General features: G+C 45.0%; 1 protein-coding gene across 3 annotated transcripts in view; it reads left to right on the forward strand.

Annotated features, from left to right (window-relative positions):
* The window catches only part of AKAP9 (A-kinase anchoring protein 9), a 2,953,299-nt gene that overhangs the window by 384,934 nt on the left and 2,546,661 nt on the right, over positions 1-21,704 (forward strand). For all 3 annotated transcript variants that reach the window (XM_069648423.1, XM_069648424.1, XM_069648425.1), the window contains one exon: positions 18,469-18,639. In XM_069648423.1, coding sequence (XP_069504524.1) covers positions 18,469-18,639 — 171 coding nt within the window. The remainder of the gene's footprint in view (positions 1-18,468; positions 18,640-21,704) is intronic.

The raw sequence follows: 21,704 nt of genomic DNA on the forward strand, positions 1-21,704 counted from the left end.
ATTTCTTACTATATTCCCCGATTAGATACTGGAGAGTGCAAATATTTGTGGTTGTGCTATACCCTTTCCTAAATCCTGTTTGGAATTTGCTAAACGCATGTTTTTTTACGACCAGGTTTTTTAAAAATGGGCACCAGTATAGATTTCTGCCAACTTGGAGGGATGCAGCCTGTTGAAACAACATGCTTGTATAACGTTTTTAGTATCTTTTCCCATAATTCTGGGTGTCTTTTAAATACCACGTTAGGGATATCATCAGGGCCTGGTGCCCGGGATGCCCTAAGTTTTGTTATAATATTCACTAAGGTATCCTCTTCAATAGCAAATCCCATATGGGGGTTGCTGTAGCACGATGTATCGGCAATGAAACCGGGAAAGAAGGCATAATTTTTATAGCTCTTGTATGTAGATCGGCCAATTATCCTCTAAAATTAGATTGAGCTCTATAGGTGGATTTACGGAAATCATATCTTGCCCAAAACTGGTGTGAGTTGGCTTTTCTTAGCCAAGCAAATATTCTCATCCAGCTAGAATGACTGGTCAACCTGCTATGCTGTTTTAACCAGTTATTATACTGGTTAGACAATCTAGTGATGTGTTCTCGTTTTTGGGTTGGGGTTAGCTCATAAAGACCTCTAATGGCTGCTAATCACTTCTCAGTGCCCATTTATTTGCATCTATTTTTGAATCAAATGGCCCATCGTGTTTCTTCACATCATAGTGGGTCACCCTGTTCCTGTTTTTCCAAGACCTTTTGGGTCACAATAGAGGTGAAACTCGCCAGATCCCAATTTAGCTGCTGCAAAGCACCGGCTTTGCTCTGAGTCGTAGAGAAGGAAGTAATTGGTTATCTTTATATTTTTGGTGGACCACAATAATCTATTACCTTGTATATTGGATATAATATCCAACTTTCTGCATTTACTGGTTATAGTGGTTCCATGTGTTGATATCCCTGCAAAAATATCACGATACAAAAATATCGGCATATTTTTGCGGCAATATTGTGCCGTGGATCGGGCAACCCCTGCATTATTGTTAAATATGGGGGGACACCCCCGCAACCCGTGCTCCCACAAATTATCCCCCCAAAAATATTGCCTATGGCGAGGCAAACGACCATATGTACGGCGATATTTTTGGTGGGGATAATATGTAGAAATACCGTAATAGTTGACTCCATATCTATTGACCTGGTTAGTATAGCATGGTCACTTATATCAGTGAATGAAATTTTGACAGGGTTGCATCTTTCTTTAAGAACACAGTCTGTGCAATGTTATTCCATTTGACCAAGCACCAATGGTCGTTCCAGGTTTGTTAACAGCAAAAGAAAGGTATACAAGATCAAAAAATCCAACGAGGCGTGACCAATAACAGTTAGTTTCTGATTTCAAGTGACTGAGCTGGTGGAGGTGCCTACTGTTAGTCACCTGCTATAACGATATGTCCACTGGGAGAGGGCTTGTACCATTGCAGTATTATGTAATTTATGACACTGTGCATGTGTTTGGTCTGGGAGTCCCCTCTGGGATTATAGATGTTTATAACTAAAGATAGGTAGAAGGCCTTCTTAAAGGGCTTTAAAATTCCTGATTAAACAAAGGCAGAAAGAAGCGATTTAGGGAACTGTGTTAGGGTGAACTGTGTTTTTACTCCTATGGCCGGGCCACCACTAGTGCAGCCCCAGATGAACGGAACAGTGTTATTGTGAATGGTCTGAAAACTGTGAATTTCAAATTCACTAGTACACCATGTCTCCCGTAATATAAAAATGTCTGGATTAACCCTCACTGGATGTGATAAGAAAGAGCGGTAGCCACACGAATATTCCAATGTAGCCATTTTAGGCGATCATTCTCGTATGTAAGTCACTTGGCTCCATTAATTGCTTGTTCAGGTTTCCAATATTGTACTGCTTGCGGTCCGTTGTTTCCCAAATCAATTTTATTTTAAAGATCTCGTAATGTCCCTCTGTCAGAGGTTGAGGTGCCCTTGTCGTAATAGCCATGTTTGATAAATGTTGAAGGGTTCACAAATGGGCTTGTTGACTTTGCCTTACGGCAGATGATCATGGAAAGTCCCAATTGTTTGAGAGCCAGCATGCGCCCTGAGAAGAGCAACGATCAGAGGTGACGAGAGTTCCAGCAGAGCCCAGTTGCTTAAGCTGTGTACAGCCGGAAGCTCTATTTTCAAATGTCTGATGTATGGATCATTTCGAAGTATGGTAGTTGCCCAAACAAATGTCAAAGTCTAGTCCTATTTAAGAAAGGGCTATATAGGCTGTTGGGTTTATTTCTTCTGATAGGATCCATTTCCCTAGGTTTTAGAGCTTATCAATGGCATACTCATCTTATCCGTTGGTGAATGAGTGTCAATTTGGCATTAAATCCCGTTTGTTGGGTAGACAATTGATTACTCAAGCTATTGGGATCCTGTGTTATTAGATGTTTATGGGTTTGCTCCTTGTGACAGTCGCATATTATTTCAGCTTTTTGACTAGCACTGTTGTCATTGGAAAAAGATGTTACATTTTTGGGAGTCTTTGATATGGGAGTGTGGCCATTCAACTGGACTTAGCCCATCAACCCATTAAGGAGCTTGTTAGTAACTGTATATTTCTTATCTTGTGACTGGCGTTTAGCTTCAAATAAGTGAGGCACTGTTTTCTTCACTCTGATTGCTGTTATTGGATTGTCACTGTTTCAAATATGACCCATTTGGTAGTTGCTGTTTTAGCCGTTTCAGTCTTTTCTGTGTTGCAGCATTTACTCTGGTCTGGTGGAATGTGGATCTCCTCATAGTCCCAAATAGTATCCAGGTCGACAGTATCATGGATGAAAGGGCAGGGTGCAACCGTGTGCGTACTGAACCCTCCAGTAGCTGTTTAAGCATTTTCTTCTTTAGAGGTTTTTTCGCAATTTTCCTCTCAATTGGATTTTGAGGCGGGGTGTTTTTGTAGCCATTTCCTGAGTTATATCTAGGAGTTTGTTCAATAATGCTTTTAGTCCCATTTGATCTTTTGCCACAGTGGCCAGCATAGATGTTAGAGCGTCCACTTTTGCCAAGATGACATCTATGTATTTAGGTGTGATTGTGTTGTTATGCCAAGATGCCTCCCCCCTTCGGTAATGTATTCTTCGCTAGTTCTGCTTTCGTAGATTTCCAATGAATCCGAAGATGAAACAAGAGCAACCAAATCCGGGGAGTTAGATAGATTCATATCTAATATGTCCTCCACAGGATTTTCGGTGGTTAAAGTTTGTTCTCCACCCAGTAAGCTCTTTGCAGCCCCACCACTAGCTTCAATAGCGAATTGTTGTTATCGATAGTGTTGGAGGGTGTTTGATCTAATGTATCCGTAGAAGACACAGAGGAGGGTCTGCATCGGTTCCCCTTTCTTTCAAGCTTTGCTGGAAAAAATCCTGCAATTGCTGATTGAGTTTTTATTAATGATGCTATTTGCCATTACTTTAGCTGGTTTGGGCTTTCTTTAGTGATTGGGGTTGATTTATTTGCTACACCTGTGGTTCTGATTTTTGCACTTTGCAGTGTAGACTTGTGCGATGCACTTTGCTTCATTTGTGTTGCCAGCTGGTTACAATAAATGAGTAACTGAGGTGAATACCCAGGTTGTCTTATGGTTTTATACTGAAGACAGGCTCAGATTTTTTTTACTAAAGTCGAGTTCTGGCGGACTGCCCAATGTACTCGTTAATCACACACAACAACTGTAGGGAATGAACTAGTTCCGATCTAGCCATCTCTTACTGCCTAAAGCATGATTAACAAAGAGCTGCGTTCAACATAGATTCTTTGCTGTGCAGTTCTATTATGTGACAAGTAGCACAGGCTCAAAGGGCCCAGCCCCATACTCACTTTGTTGATAGTTACTCACCACAGCCCAGGACAGGTTCTGCCTTCGTTTGTCCAACTCCCACGGCTCCCAAGACAGCAAAGACCAAGGACTCTACATAGCCACCACTTTGCTGCTCCACATGCCACAGCTATACTGGGGCTTTTAAGTCCTTGAAAGTCCAGTCCTGGTAGGAGTCACACCCACAGCAGTAAAGAGGGGAAAAAATACTGGACCAAATACTCCACTTAGCCACCACTTTGCCGCTTTGAAGAGTATGTGTGATAGCAAGAAAGATTAGTTAATTGGTCAGCTAGAATGAATTTGTCGTAGGTCGTCGCTGCATTCTAATGGAAGGGGTGTTGGGCACTGTGTTTAAGCCTGAAGGAGTGTTGTGTCCAGCTAGACCTGAATTGTTCTTGTAGGGCGTCGCTGCATTCTAATGCATGTGGGTGGGTAGCTGTGCCTGTGGCCCAAGTTCACTGAAGAAATGCGTGTATACGTACCTTAAGGCTCGTATGTAGCTTTGTTTTTTTAAGTAGTTGAGTGCTAAGGCCATCTGTAAAAGGCGGTTGTTTCTAGGTGTGAAAGAACATGCTGGCCTAGTGCATCTTCTAAGGGCATTAGACAGGCTGTCGCCCTGGAACGTATGATTACAATTTCAAGTATCTTCTGGGTGCAATTATGATCAATCCCCATCAGTCTTTCGACTGTGAAACATGTCCAACCTTCACAATTCTTTCAAGTGCGAAACATGACTAACCTTTGCATTTCTTCTAAGTGTCATACATTCATTAATTTTGTCATTTGTAGAGCACCTTCCACCATAATTATGGTTCCAACGCGCTGTTGGTTGAACGCCCTCGGAGGTACCAATTTGGTAGACGTTGGGAGGGGCTATTATGCGTGTGTGCATTCAGCCATTAAAGTTATGTGAAGTTGGCCAAAACCCTGTTAGTCACCCATGTCTTGGCGTGTGGATGGGCGCAGCAGAGGTAAACTATGAGCTAAATAGGGGGTGAATTATGTGAGAAGCTACAGTTCGAATTGTTGTTGTTAAAGGTAGCTTCATTCTAATGGCAGAGGTGTTGTGCAGTAGTGCTTGTGTTATATAAGGCAATACAGGCTACATCTGCTCGAAGAAGAGGGCTGATATCCAAGCCTGCATCTCTGCAGCCACTAACAAAACGGCAGAACATTTCAAAATCTGCAAGGAACTCGCCAACCCTACTGCAGTGTCTACTTCTTCTCTGCCGTCCTTGGCCATCTGCACTATTCTGGCCTCTCACTTCATTTCTAAAACTAAGGACATCTTGTCCTCACTCTCCTCTACTCCTCAACCTTCTCCCTCATCTGCTCTCATGTCTCCCTTGGACCTCCTCCCCTCCCCACTCCTATTCTCCTCTTTTTCTCCCATAACACCTTATGAGGTTTCTAGACAAGTCCGCTTGATGAAAAGTCTCATCCAAACAGGTGCTCCCCTGCTCCTCCAGAATGATCAAGGATAACATTGTCTCCCTTACTACAGCTTTGGCCGATTTCTGCAATCGCTCTTTTGCCACTGGAACCTTCCCCTCACTCATCACACACACCCTTGTGCATCCTCTCCCTAAAAAGCCTTCTGGCGACCCCTCCTGTCTGGCAAACTACTGCCCTATCTTAATTACCCCCTTCCTGGACAAACTCTTGGAGAAGCTGGCCATCTCCCAACTTATCCACCACACTGAATCTGTTGGTTGTCTCCACGACCACCAGTCTGGCTTCAGAGCTGACAGAGGCACAGAAACTGCTCTCCTGAACACCTGTGAAGACCTGCTCTCTAATCTAAGATTTCAGCTATCCCTCCGTTCTCATCCTTCTCGACCTTTCCTCTTCCTTTGATGCAGTCAATCATGCCACCCTGATAAATCGGCTCTGTGATACCCTTGGCATCACGGACCTGGCTCTGGACTGGTTGACCTCCTTCCTCTTGGACCGACCTTCCCAGGTTCAACTGGGCCCTTTACTCTCAACCATCTAACTCTCCACCTGCGAAGTCCCTCAGGACTCTAGCCTCTCGCATTGGCTTTTCAACATCTACCTGGCCCCTCTAGCCCATCTGATTAACGCCTTCTCTCCTAACTTCTAGTGTTATGCGGATGACCCACAGCTCTCCTACAAGCTTCCCTCCTCTGCCTTCTTCTCTTTCTCGCTCATTCCTGATTGCCTGTCAGCTATTCAGGCATGGTGCACTGCTAACGATCTCTGCCTTAATGCCAGTGAGAGAGAGAGATCCTTCTCATTGGGACCCCTTCTCCCTTCTTCCCTCCCACACTCTGCCCGTCCTCCATGGGCCCTCTACCCTCACCCTTTTGTGAGGCAAAAAACCTTGAGGTCATCGACGACTCTATCTCCTTCTCTCCTCACATCACAGACCTTGCCAAGAATGCCCACCTTTAGCTGCACCTCCTTAGAGACATTCTGCCTTTCCTCACCTTTGCCCCAGAAACTCAATGTCTCCAGAGATTTGGTTCTCTCCAGGCTGGGACTACTGCAACAGCCTCTTTCTTAATCTGCCTAACTCCTCCCTTTGCCCCCTACAACTAATCCAGAATAGGACTGCAAGACTTATTCTTGGCCTCAAGCCCAGGGACTGCATCTCTCCAGCCCCAAAATCTCTCCACTGGCTTCTGGTTGCTGCTAGGATTAAATTCAAGACTCTCTGCATCATCCACAAGGCTTTCTGGGGCCTGGGTCCCCTCTACACCCAACTCTCCCTAAATACCTCCCTGCTAGAATCCTTTGTTCGTCTAGCTCAAATGCTTTGCAGATCAGACGTTTTTCCAAGCAGAGAGTGGGGGGGTAAATCTCTCTCCTCCGCAAGTACCTCCCTGCCCCTCTCAGACTTGAGCCGGATCTCCTTAAATTCTGCAAGCTTCTCAAGACCTTCCTTTTCTCTTCCGCCTTCCCTCTGCCACTCCCCTGCTAATGTCCATGTTTGCTTCTTGACTGGCTGCCTGGTTCCCTCAGACTCTTACATGGAACCAGGTCCCCCTAATGCAGTCTACCCCTGACCCCCTCCCCCTACTTGCACTTGCCGGCCTGGGCCCCCGCACTAGCCTGGCTGTGCCTGCATCCTTGTAGCCCTTCCAGCCCCTTACCACGCACTTAGTGCATGGACCTTCCTTCTCTTGCACTCTCTGCTTAGACCTGCTCTGTCCACCTGGCCTCCCCTGGCACCCGCTCTTATCACAGGTGCTGCCACCCGGACCGGCACCCCGTCCCCACCACCCACACAACCCCCTCTACCCTGCTCTTCCCTCTACTGCACTTGCATGATCCGAATGTAACAAGGCCTTGTAACATCGTTTTTGTTTTTGTCCTCCCTGTTTCCCCCACTCACTTGTCTTGTTGCGCCTCGAAACGCATTGTTTATAGGTGCATTATAAATACCTAATTATTATCATTCTGTGTGAGTGCAGTGTGTGTGGAATGAGCCTGTGCCTTCCGCTAAGTTAACAAGGTGCGGTGTACAAAGGGAGAAAATGGTTTAGCTATACAAACAACAATGTCTACATCCTCGGTTCCATCAAAGATAAATGCTATGTTTCACAGACGATCTAAGTACTCACCCTGGTTCCTTCTCGTGCAAACAAGGCCCCCCTATCCTGCCTTCTTAGAGTGGTATGACCAACCCTCATGTGCTTTACAGTTACATACAGTACAATGCTGACTATAAAAGAGGGATCTGATGTGCCTGATTATCGTCCTCCCGGGCGATGAAATGATTTTTCTAAGGTGCAGCTTAAGTGCAGTGCATTGCCCACCCTCCGAGCCCATATGGGTGCCATACCCGGCCCACTGTCAGGATTCTTATCATGTGCATGTCACTGGATTACCTTCTGGAGTCCTCCGTATAGGGTTGGCGGCCCCCAAAGTGGGGTTTGAGACGGCGGAGTACAAAAGATGGAGAGATGAGGCAGGTAGTTGAGAGAGGGATATGTGGGCGGGAGTTTGTGGGGGGGAGGTGACTGCTGGATGAAGGTAGTGTGCGAGTGGTAGGGGAGTGGGTGGGGGGGAAAGGGAGGGTTCAAAATGTCGGTGGGAACAGGCAGGTTTTGAGGGCTTTCCTAAAGACTAGGTGATCCTCTATGGGATAGAGTGTGAGAGGGAGGGAGTTTCAGAAGGTGGGTGCAAGGACTGAGAAACAGGCACCTCCAAGTCTGGAGGACTTTTTAAAGGGGGGAGCCTGATCTGAGGATTCAGGTGGGGCGGTAGTGTGTTACCTTGTTTTGGAGTAATTCAGGGACTTTCTTGTAGATGGCGTGGTGGATAATGTACATGGCTTTGAAAGAGGCCTGTTGGCTGATGGGCAGCCAGTGAAGTATCCTGAGAGCAGGGGAGATGTGTTCTCTGGTGGAGAGTGCAGCGAGGAGGCTTGCAGCAGAGTTTTGGATCAGTTGGAGTTTTCGGAGTTGATATGCAGTTCTGCCTAAGTAGAGGGAGTTAGAGTAATCTAGTCACACATGTAAGATTGCCATGATTGCGGAGACTCTGTAGCGGTAGGAGAGATATGGCAAGATCCGCTTGAGGATGCAGAACTGGATGGTGCTTGATTTGGAGACAGCATTGATGTGACAGGAGAGGGTCAAGTCTGACCTGAAAGTGAACCCTAGGTTTTTGACCGAAGGGGATGCAGTGCACGTGGGTTATAATGAGGCGACCAGGGGATAGGTTTGAAACAAGGTTAACCTTCATAAATCTTCTAGGTATGATGCATGGCTAACCTTCACAATTCTTCCAAGTGCAAAACATGGCTAACCTTTGCAGTTCTTTAACCAGAGAAGTGAATATGGAATATACAATACTTCGATGCAGGTGTTTCTGGCACAGTATAGAATCCAGGTGTTCAATTGTAAGCACAAATAAAATATGTGATAAAGGGCAACCGTGTCGTGTTCCTATTGGTGGTTGGAACTTTCTGGGAGATTGGAGTTTTTAACAATTTTAGATTTAGGTGCAGTATATAGAAGCTTCATCCAGTGAATAATAATATGTCCAAACAGCTCCAGCACCATCGATAAATCATTCCAATCAACAGAATTCCGAAAACAGATTGTGTTAAACATTCTCCTGATTGGAATAGCCCAGTGGAATGCCCTGGATTTGGTTCAGGTGTATCATTGCATTACAACCATCTGGAACTCATTCCCAGCAGAGGCTCAAAATGCCCCCACCATCCTCCATTTCCACAAAACACTAAAGACGTGTCTCTTTCAACAATACCTGCCAGACAAATAAAAATCCCTCCCTCTTCACCCACAGTGCTTTGCTACTGTATAAAATGCCAAGCACAATTCTTTGTAAACTGCTCTGCTTCTCTCAAGCTAGGTTTGCACTATAAATAATACAAATAAAATCAAATACAAAGAGTAAAAGACTCCTAGCGATAATTCTGACCCGTATTGTATTCTCTATACTTTAGCATAGAAAGTGGATGAAACAATCCAAAGCTATGAAGGGCGGTAGAGGGGGCTTGCCTAGCTTCAGAAAGAATATAATATTTTCTTGATTGGATGTCTGAGTTTCAGCAATGACTGCCTTCTTATGTAGTTGCAGAATACGTGGTGCCAGAGTTTCAGAGAATGCTTTATAGAAGTCGGCTAATCGGCCATCTGGGACAGAAAAATCAGTTGTGGCTGAAGCAACTTTATTCGATTTCCCGAATAGCTTCCCCTAATAGCTCTATTCCCCCTAATTCTCCTGGTTAGAGACTTTACAGTCATTGCAAATATGAACCTTGATAAGGGGGAACTATGACAAGTGCCACTTGTAATTCAAATGGATTTAGTATAATTTTAGTTTATACAGATCTGTGGATGATATTAAAAAATCATCCAGAACGAAGGCAGAGAAGGCCAGGACAAAGTTGAAGCTTCCTTTCTTCTGAATAAAGGCATAATCGGTCTATTAAACGCCTTGTTGAGCATCAAGTCACACCACCCCAATTTCTAATTCACTTCCAAGCTCTATTAATTTGAGAACTCTCCTAATAATATCATGTGTGCATCTACTCACTATAAATCCTGTTGGCTCAGGGAGGGCAGCCAGCAGCTTCATCAGTGTGATAGTGAGGTTTTTGTAATACACATTTGCTTCTATATCGATTAATGTGATTGGTCAATAAGACTCAGTCCCTAGCATCTGCGTGTTTTTAATATTTAAGTAGTGGCACATTCCACCATAGGCGGAATGACCATTCAAGATGTTAGAAATGAATTTAACGTTGCGATCATAGGCTGTATCAGCTGGGATTGGGATAACGTTTGTTATTGCTAAAGAAAAGGGCATCCTCTTGGGACTTTGAACCCTACCCTGGTGTCTTACATGTTAATGGATATTTGTACTGAACACTATCACCACAGGAGTGTCCCCTGTTGCTCTTTACATGAAGTGGCTATAACGGTGTATGGTGGTTATGATCGCATGGTTAGGTAACCCATCTACTTTTGTGTAGGGAGGGAGTAACCTCTCGTTTCTTTGCAGGTTGCCTAGTTGCAGGTGGACTGTAAGGGTCGGGTCCCTCTCTGGCATGTGGCTAAGGACTGGGCATAAGCTGCCAGGGAAAAAATGCCAGGCTACCTTAGGCTTTGCCAGTAGCAAAATATCTTTGACTCTTCCACTCTAATCCTCAATTTGGATGTCTCCCCAGATTGAAATGTTTATTTCGAATGGGTTGTGTCCTCCCACGTATTCCTCATTTTATGATAATTCGTTATCTCCAGCTTCGCTGCTTCGGAAAAAAAATCTCTCGGCAGAGGGTGCTGTGTTCGAGGTCGTGGCGTCGATTGTCCCTTGATGGACTCCGTACTCTGTCGACGTCACTGATGGTATAAATAGCTCGAGCCGCGCCCGTTGCTTCAGTTCCGTTTTTCCGATCGCTTCGCTATCGAGAACGGCGCACTTGAGATTTTCTGTGAAGAAAATGTCGACTCCTTCGACACCCAAGATTGGGTTCAAGAAGTGTGTAGATTGTGGATCAAAATGTCGATCACGGATCCTCACCGGGTTTGTCTCTGGTGTCTCGGTTCCAGTCACCGGACCGACAACTGTGGTTCCTGCCAATCCATGACCGAGAAAGCTCTTTGTGAGAGGAGAGGTAAACTGTCGGTGGGGAGGGAAGGTTCTAGGAAGGCTATGTCCAAAAAACATCAGAAAGCGACTGATTCGAGAATTGGATCGCCATAGGCACTCCAAGAGATCTCGATCCAGGAGTAGATCGAGACACTCTTCTTCTTCGTACAAAAAAATGAAGAGGAGACGTAGATCCCCCTCATCATCTTCAGAGTGAACCGAAGAAATTCGGTGTCTGACAAAATTGGATTCTCCCAGAAAATGGGAAGAATTTCGTAAAAGGATGATGGAGGTATTCGAGAATGTGGCCCGACCCCCTCGAATGAACCTCGTAAAAGTCATACCCCTAAAGTCGCTCCATTGGACGACAAAGGGAAGTCCAAGACTACCATGATAAAAACCGGTAGTGTCGAGGATACTCGAAAAACTCGAGTCGGCGCCAAGTTGTCGAGGACTCTTCGAGAGTCGAACACCTCTCCGGTGCCATATAAAAACATAAGTCGTCGAAGGCTTTGACGATTTCATCGACGCCATTGGCGTCGACTGTTTCGGCATCGAAACCAAAAACAACCTCGACGCCCGTGTCGAAGTCATCTTCGAAGTCTTCGAAGATTCCTTCGACAACTTCAAAGGATTTCTCTATTCCTTCAACGCGTATGGTAGAGGAAGAAAGAAGATTCACTCCGTTGCCCTGATCAGATTTTTTTTAAAGACCATGTCCTCAATTTATGAGGAATCTGGCTCAGAGGAAGATGAAGTTACTCCTTTTGGAGTTTCATATGGCACAAAGCAAGTTCCTGAGGAACGTATTGATCAAGAATCTAAAATGAGAGACCTGAGTGACACTCTACATTCTGCCAGTGGGATTGACACCTCCCCAGAATTAGTTTGCCAGACCTGATCCTGCAGAGCATGCAGACGCTGGGTACAGGGGTCTTATGACCAGAGTAATTGAGTATATGGGTTGGGGTAACACTTCACCCGTTTTTTAACAGGATGACATGACGGATATAATTGTCAGAGGTCCTCAAACAGATCCAGTTCTCCCTTTTCACAGAGCTCTTCAGAGGACGGTGGAGAAAAACTGGGAAAAGCCTGAAAGCATTGCTGCTGCAGATAGTAATTTTCCCAAGAAATACAGACCAGCTGGTACGGATCCCGAATACTTAAACAAGCATCCGACTCCAGAAAGTCTAGTCATTCAGGCAGCATCCACATCAAAGCAAACTGCATATCCCACTATCCCTCCACATAGAGAGGATAAAAAAGTTGATGCCAGGGCACGTGAAGTTTTCACGTCAGGCAGTATGGCCCTTAAATCGACAAATGTCACCTGTACCCTGGCCAGGTTTACCGATACCCTGTGGGACTGTATTTCGGCAGCAACTGATCATATTCCGGAAGGCGAGGAAAGGGAAGGCTTCCTGAATATAGTCAAAGACGGGAAGGAGGCAATGGGGGAATGTCTCCATTCTGGACTGGATACTGCTGATAGTATCAGCAGATCCATGGCTGCAAGCATTGTGCTACGCAGATTTGCATAGCTGAGGAAGTCGGGGTTTGCACCAGACGTGCAAGCCAGACTCCTTAACATGCCCTTTGATGGCTCGAGGCTGTTTGGCAGCAAGGCTGATGAAAGCCTAGAAAAACTTCAGACCACGAAAGCGGCAGCCAAATCGCTTAGCGCCTCCATGCGCCAGCCTCTAAAACCCTATTCTGGCTCATCTTCCTGGAGGGGTCGTTATTTTCGTTACTACTCCTCATTTGGTAGAGGAAGAGGGCAGGCTTCTCAAAGGGGCAAAAGAAACTTCCCTCGTGGAGCACGGGGAAGAGGTGCAAAATATGCCTCAGGAGCGGCATCTGTACCCTCAGCCACTCCTGCAGCCGCCTCCAAATCCCCCGGAGACCCTGTTGCACAAAACACCAGTGGGCGGCAGGATCTCTCAGCATCTGAAGGAATGGCGGGGCATTACCTCAGATGCTTGGGCACTGGAAACAGTAGCCCATGGTTACTGTCTCATCTTCCTAAAAAGGCCTCAGAATCATCCACCGCGAGCCAACTCTGCCAAAATATACCTGTAGCGGAAAGGAACAGAGGTTGGTACTCCCCATACTTTCTCATTCCAAAAAAGGACGGAGGACTGAGACCCATTTTGGACTTGCGGAACTTGAACAAGTTCCTCAGGAAGGACAAGTTCAAGATGGTGACTCTTTCTCAGATCCTTCAGGCTCTCCAACTCCAAGATTGGTTGGTATAATTGGATTTTCAGGATGCTTACTTTCATGTGCCAATCCATCCAAAGCACAGAAGGTACCGGAGGTTCGCGATTGGCAATTCTCATTATCAGTTTCGAGTTCTGCCATTCGGGTTGACCTCCGCCTAGAGGGTTTTCACCAAACTGTTGGCGGTTGTGGCAGCGGGTCTCAGGAGAGGAGGTATTCACATATATCCCAACCTGGACGACTGGTTGACCAGAGCAAGTTCTCCAATACAAGCTCAGGAACATCTTTCGATCACTTGCCACTTCCTCTACAAATTGGGCTTCTCCCTCAATTTCAAGAAGTCTCATATGATACCATCCCAAAAGCTCCAGTTTATCGAGCAGTCTATCGAGCAGTCTTGGATACTTCCTCGGGAAAAGCCTCGCCTCCTGAAGTGAGAGCTCTCCACATCCAGCATATGGTAACGAAGTTCCAGAATGCCCAACGTCTACCGGCCTTCGATTTTCTCAAGTTGCTCGGTCTCATGGCATCCTGCAGTTTCCTAGTACCAGAGGCCAGGTTGAGAATGAGATCCCTTCAATGGGCACTCAGAACTCAGTGGTCCCAGTTCTCAGGGAATATGTCGGATCTTCTGCAAGTCCCGAGCGCAGTTGCTCAGGATCTTCTATGGTGGGCTTGCAACGACAACATTCTCAAGGGAGAATCTTTTTGGCAACCATGGCCGGAGATAACAGTAGTGATGGACGCCTCACTCACGGGGTGGGGTGCACACACCAATGATCTGACAATCAGCGGTCGTTGGTCTCCATCGGAGTCCAAACTACACATCAACCTTTTGGAGCTGAGGGCAATCAGACTAGCGCTGAAGGCCTTTCTGGCCTCTGTAGAGGGAAAGAATGTCCCGATAATGACGGACAACACGGTGGCCATGTACTACCTCAACAAAAGAGGAGGAGTAGGGTCACTACCACTGTGCAGAGAGACAATGCAGCTATGGTTCTGGGCAATACGAGAAGGAATCTCTCTATCGGAAATTCGCCTAGCCGGAGAGAAGAACACGGCGGCAGACGCTCTGAGCAGGCAGAGCACGGTCTCTCACGAGTGGGAGCTGGCTCTGGAAGTCCTTCTGGAGATCTTCGCCCTTTGGGGAACCCCTCAAGTGGATCTGTTCGCCACCGCGATCAACCGGAAGTGCGATCAGTACTGCTCAAGGGAATTTCCTCAAAGAGGACCTCTGGGAGACGCATTCGTAGTGGAGTGGAAGTTTCCACTGCTGTACGCGTTTCCCCCAGTCCCCGTGATTCCTCAAGTAATCAGGATATTGAGAAAGTTCAGGAAAACCATGATCCTAATTGCCCCGAATTGGGCCAGGAGGACATGGTACCCGGACCTTCTAGACATGTCCATCTGCCCTCCAATACGTCTTCCACAAAGAGAGGATCTTCTCTCGCAAGAGGAAGGTTGGGTTCTCCATCCAGAGGTCAAGACACTCAACCTTCACGCATGGTTTCTGAGAGGTTGAGATACAAGGATTGGGATCTTCCGGATGATGTAATGGAAGTCTTGCTTTCGGCCAGAAGGCCAGCAACAAAATCTTTGTACCGATGTCGCTGGAACAGGTTTAGTAACTGATGCAAAGATGAGGATGTGCACCCTTTTCAATGTGGCACTCCAGTAGTGCCTTCTTTTCTATTACATCTAGCCAATCTGGGGCTCCAGATAGGAACAATCAAAGGATACCTTGCTGCGCTGTCCATTTTCAAGCGCACCTCGGAAGAGGTTTCATATTTCAAAATACCATTAATCATTCAATTCTTTTATTTATTTATTTGCTTTTATTGGTTTTATCATATACAGCAAAGAAAAGAAACAAGAAGGAACAATAAAGAAACATCAAGATACATACAGAATAATGCACCGGTTGACACAATTGGGTACGGAAAAAATGAGAAGAAAAAAAAAAGCTTAATGTCAGCTCACAATGTCATACAGTTATCTCAGTTTTCAATCAAGGTGCATTTTCTAATACTCAAAAAGAAAAAGAAAAAAACAACTCCCCTTTCTCCCCTCCCCCCCTCACCTAACTTGGCACCAGTTCGTTTTTCTCAATTAGAGCGTCCAAACGTTGATTGGGCAATGTTTCTGACTCCAGTGTCTGACCACACAGTGCTCGCTTGTATCAAGAGATTTTCCTTTTTTTTTCTTTTCCAGTCACTGCTACCTGGGCATTGGATTTCCATTAGGTCTCCTCAGGTTCATCTGATAGGGACTCATTATCTGGCGTTAGGTGTCGACTTTTAAAGTCCATCCATAGGGTTTCATATTGGGCTGCCCTTCCATGCAGAGCGGCCGTTATGGTTTCCATCAGATAGATGTTGGTGGCTAGGGCAATCCATTCACTCTTCCTAGGGACTGTACCGGATTTCCATTTGATCGCCAGGAGGGCCCTGGCGGCCAGGAGTAGATAGGGGGGGTCAGGCCTTTCACTCTGTTCCACTCGTCCGCATCTCGTTCCAAGACAAAGAGCACCAGGTAGGGGTCAGCATCTCTCTGAATACCATCAATTTCCTTGATCCACCCCAGTACTTCGTTCCAGAAAACTTCGATGCGTGTGCAACCCCACCACATATGACAGTAATTAGCTGTTTGCCCACATTTCCTCCAGCATGTCGGACTCATTGACTGAGACATTTTGGACAGTCTGAGGGGGTCGTATTGCCACCTATGCAGGAGTTTGATGGCATGTGATTTGTACTGACACGATAGCGATGTTCTAGTGGCAGCTCTGCACATTAGGTTCCATTGCTCGAGGTCTATTTCTTCCCCAAAGTCCTAAAGGGCTTACTAACGTATACCCTCCAGTACCTTTTCATGTCCCAACTTGGGATTTAAATTTAGTACTAACATTTTTGACTTGCATACCTTTTGAGCCTCTGCACTCCTGTCCATTGAGGCTTCTAACACTAAAAACTGTCCTTCTTGTGGCCCTATCATCAGCCTGCAGGGTTAGTGAACTTCAGGCTCTCTCATGCAAACCACCCTATACTGTTTTTTATAAGGATAAGTCCTTAAGGTTATACCTTCCTTTTTACCAAAGGTAGTTTCAGACTTCCATTTGTCACAAAAACTAATACTACCAACATTTTATCCTCCTCCTCATTTGGGCAAGGAAGAGGAGAGACTGCACAGACTAGATCCCAAGAGGACTGTTAGTTTTTACATCTCAAGGATGTCTAAATTATGACAAGATGACCAACTGTTTGTGGGTTATACTGGTCACAAAACCGGGCTTATCAGTAACGAAACAGACCATATCCCGCTGGATCATTTTGGCCATGATTGAATGCTACAGATTGGTCGGAAAAGACCCACCAGATGGGCTTCGAGCCCATTCTACAAGGGGAATGGATACCTCCGAGGCTCTAAAGAGGGGAGTCCCGGCAGCAGATATTTGTTCAGCTGCAACTTGGAAAACAATGCATACTGTTATCAAGCATTACTGCTTGGATACGGCCTCCTCCAGTGAGGGGTTATTTGCCAAGGCAGTTCTGCATTCTGTCCATGAAAACTGTAATTGGTACTCCCACCTCCAAAATTGCCACTGCTATGGGAGTCTATCTTAAATTGAGGAATACGTGGGAGGACACAATCCATTCGAAGAACAAGTTACTTACCAACTGTAACGTTCTTTCGACTGGATGTTCCTCCCACGTATTCCTCATCGACCCTCCCATCCTACCCCACAGTACAGTTTACGTTTTCTTACACTTTCCTCTCACGAAGAGCGCATCAATTATGGGGCACGCCTGGGTGTTCCTCCTATATGTTTAATTGAAAAAACAGAACTGAATCAACGTGCGCGGCTCGAGCTATTTATACCATCGGTGACGTCGACAGAGTACGGAGTCTGTCGAGGGACAATCAACGCCACGACCTCGAGCACAGCGCCATCTGCCGAGAGAATTTTTTTTTCCAAAGCAGCAAAGCTGGAGATAACGAATTATCATAAGATGAGGAATACGTGGGAGGAACATCCAGTCAAAAGAACATTACAGTTGGTAAGTAACTTGTTCTTCTGCAAGACTCCCCTTTTTAGGCTATGGTTTCAGTGACATTAGGTTGCTGACCCGTAAGAAAGCTTTTCTAATTACTGTGATCCTGGCTTGCTGAGCACATTAGCTGCCACCCTTTCTGCAGTTCCTTGCTACCCAGGGATTCTTCTTGGTTGGGCAGAAGTCTTGAGTCAAAAAAGGAAACCAGTCTTAAACAGCACTGGCGCTTTCCAGTTTGGATTTGTATGGACTTTAGGTAAGCTGCTAACTGGGGCTTAGTCTTGAGACTGGTCAGTCCTTTGAATGACTAGAATAGATTTGCAAGTCCTGAGTTGCTTTATTTTGTCTTGTTTTTTGACTCAGGCACATATTCCTAACTATTAAAGGTTGAAATTGAGCTCACAACTGAATGCATTATGATCCTTTTTTGGTTTTAGCGCAACTCGGGACTTGCAAATCTCTTCTGGGCTGAAGTCTTGTCAGAGGATATTCTCTGACGCTTTAACAGCACGTCCATACTAAATGTTCTTGTTATTCATCTGGGTCATTTGCTTCTACTATCGATTTAACGTCCGGCGGCATGCCCCTAAGGCTTTCATCCATTCGGTGTTTTTCCACAGTGAAGAACCGCGTGCAGTGTCCATAATAATGTTAAATTAAACTGAACGAACACTTTGAGCTAGTAGTGTCAGATTGCATGCGATTGACCACGTTGTTTACCCACGGACTGTTCTACATGACTACATATTCATAACTTGGTGGTAAAAAAAATAACTTGGTGGTACAGCATAAGTTATTTGGAGCATTTAATTATTTATTTGCATTCTACATAATTGTTACGGTCGTTGTGATGCGATACCCCGACTGAAAGGTGTGCGCTAGATTGTTTTTTTTTAATTTATTTTTTATTTTTGAAGAATGTGAAAGGTGACCACTAAAATGCCATTCATGCATCATAGATTCTGAATAATAAACGTTCATTATGTCTTTGTTAAAGTTTTAAGAACAACGCTTGCGTTTAAAGCCGAACCACAATACAGAATTGCCAGAAGTGTGTCGCTCTTGAGGTGCAAATTATACGTGCAACAAAGCGAGTTGCCATGGCAGTAAGCTCCTTGATGGGGTATATTTTCCTGCTGCGAAGAATTCCGTATTAGAGTCTGCTCGCACTTAGGAAAGCTGCTGCAAGCGGTGGCGCCTACTAACGAACTTTGTTTGATTTAGGAAGAAGAATTCGGAGTCGGAGAGAGTTACTCGGAGCACGAAATGCAGGGTACCCAGACCCGACTGGAAACATTGGAGGATGAACTGGCTGGGAAGCAGCACGAGATTGAAGAGCTAAGCCGCGAGCTGGAAGAAATGAGAGCAATTTACGGTACCGAAGGGCTGCAACAGGTAATGCTTATAAAATCAGTTTAGGGTGCCTTTTCAGCTATTACTGGGGTGCGATGTCAAATATGCTCCCTATGGGCTAATTAACCTGATTTATAGAAACATAAAGTGCTGTTCGAACTATGGCGGGTATGTAGTGTTTATCTGCGGCAAATGCTCAACAGTATCCTCCGTTTCATCACAAACAGTGAATGAACTATAGCACATGATAACTTGCACCGTTCACCCCTACTGAATTATTTATTACATGGCGATGCGTGCATTTCATTAATGACCTGCTGCTCGCACCCTTCACCCAAGCTAAATGATAACGTAGAATGCGTGCATTTCATTAATAGCCAGTGCCAAACAGATGCTGCTTTTCTGTTCCGTTTTCTTCTCCCCTGTTTTTGTGACACTATTTAGTGGTTTGTTATAATTTTCAGATGGCAAACTAGTGGCATTTGTGATAGTTATTTTGTTTCAAAAGTGTGCATTGCGGCTTCATAGATCAAATGTAAAACCACATTCAGTAGTCAACTACGGCTTAATGGTCTCTCCCAGTCCTCTCTAACGCTTCCCGCTAGACATGAGCATGCTAACCTCAGGGAAAGGATAGAAGCATTATTTAGTTTTCTTAATCGCACACAATTAAAGTGAAACAAATTCAAGAGATGTAATCGCACCGGACAGCAGAGAATTCTGAGCTTCTCTTTCGGATACCTTAAAAAGGAAAAAGGGTTCCCAGACTTAAAAGAAATTCCTTCCCCCTGCCTCTGGTATAGTCGAGTGTTTTTCCATTGATGGGTTGTGTCGATCTTTGCTAAATTATAGGGGGTGCAGGGTGAAGGGAATGCATTCGTCGTTCCAATTGGAGTTCAAATCCAGTTTCTCTGCCAGGAGTAGATGGATAATCATGCACTCTGCTGATCATTTCCCCCTTTACTTCTGCCCCTGACTGCGCCGCTTTGAACCCTCTCCAAGCAATTATTCCACTTTTTTCGGACTAAGCTGCATCTACTCTACACAATAGTCAATTTATTAGTCATGTCCATCTCTCCCGTCTTTTCTCCCCTTTTTGCAAACCCCTGCAACCTTGGATATCTCTCCCCCTTCTTTGCCTCCGATCCTCTCTTTCGTAAGGCTGAACTCCGCTGGAAGAAAACCCACCACTTGAATAATCTTGCAAACCCTGCTGCTCATTTCTCCTGCGACTCTCTTCTTCTTAGTGCTAAAAACTTTTATTCTTTTTGTACTGCCTTTCTCATCCCTGTCGGCTATACCTGCCAGCTCCTTAATAAAATGCTCTCTCCATGCTCTTGTGACTCCTCTCCCTTTTCTTCCTCTGACTTTGCTGATTACATCACCTCGAACGTCTCTCCAAACCTTACAGAGCCATCAGTTCACCCCATCTTTTACTTCATTTTCTCTCCTTACAAACTCTGACACTACTACTTTACTTTCCCTATGGCCTCTACCCTTGACCATATTGCCTCATCCCTAATTCTATCGATTTAACCCCACATTATTTCTTACCTTATCTGCCTCCTTAATCTTTCCTCGTTTACTTTCTCCTTTCCCTCCTCCTTCAAACATACCACTATTCATATTCTGAAGAAAACAAAATGGCCCCCTCATCTCCTTCTAATTGACATCCTATTTCTCTTCTCCCTCGCCTTCCTTTCTAAAGTTGATAGTTGTCTACTCTCAAGTCACCTCCTTCCTTAATTCATATGCCTTACTCCCGTTCAATCTGCCTTCGTCCTGTGCATTCTAGAGACTTATTGATTGGTATGGTGTAAGCTCAGTTCAGCTGCGCTTAGGAATAACAATACTGGTTGGACTGCTGCTATGGTAGGTACATGTAGGCTTCCCCACAGCCCACAAACTTGAAAGACATAATTACTGCACCATATATCATGCACATCTCCCTAGTAGTTTTAAACTCTTTAGATCTGAATTGCAGTCACGATTAGCAGTCTGGTTATTTAAGTATTCCCATCAATAAGGGTGTATCACTTTTTTAAATTTAATTTTCTAAAAATCGTTTATGTGCTAAAACAGTACAAATGCCCTTGCACCAACACGTTTCGAACTGTTACTGGTCTTTCTCAGGGCTGGGCAATGTATACATGAATACCAAGATAAACCATATAATGAAACATGACAAACAAGACAAAAATCCCCAAGAAAATTGGCATAAGTGAAGGAGAGAAAAGATGGGAGAAAAACAGGGGAGATTTCATTAGTTAACAGTACAGAAAAATATTGTCACTTTGTCTCGCCTTAATGTGTACAACCCATGTGTCAAATGTCCTTGGTATCCCTCTTGTTTAATTTAACATAGTATATAGTGCGTTCATTTACAGACATTGGTTTACAATCACATCCATAAGCTAGAATACGTCTCATAATGTGTACATTTACTTCAGATTCTACCCATGATAACACCACTTTTTTGGAATATCTGAGGCAGAATGGGATTTATTAAAATAACTGAGTACCGCATAGGACATAGAATGAGATTTGAGAAAGGAGATTATATGTATATGATTAAAATGGATAAGGGAGGCGAAGTTCAGGAGATGAAATGAAAGCGGTTGGGGGTTAAGAAGTCTGAACTTAAAACCTTTCTGGCACATGAGATGGAGTAGAAACTCTAATTCCATAGGCAGTAATATTATGAGAAGGGGAAAACAGCAGAACAACTTAGGGTGCAGGCTTACTAATCAACAGAGGGCTCGTCCCCTGGGAGGTATTTGTGGGAAAGATCGCCAGATTATAAGAAACTATCGGTACCACCCAGCGTTGCACGGGTCTGTAGCTGACATGCACGTGGTGGTCGGCTATAGCCTTCTGTGTTTTATTGTGTCATAACTTCCTATTTTTGAAAAATCGCTAAATCTGCAATCTCCCGAAATTGCCAATACTAATAGCATAGGGTCGGACCCCGCTCAACCCCTGTGCAGGGCAAGTGGGTGTGGTTGGTCAAATGTCACTATCACTAGTACACCCCAGAATGGTATGACGACCTTGTGTGTCCTAACTTCCTATTATTGGAAAAGTCGCAAAACTGTCTCCTGAAATCG

This window comes from Ambystoma mexicanum, chromosome 2q (genome assembly GCF_040938575.1).
Source record: "Ambystoma mexicanum isolate Mex_15411 chromosome 2q, UKY_AmexF1_1, whole genome shotgun sequence".
Lineage (NCBI taxonomy): Eukaryota > Metazoa > Chordata > Amphibia > Caudata > Ambystomatidae > Ambystoma > Ambystoma mexicanum.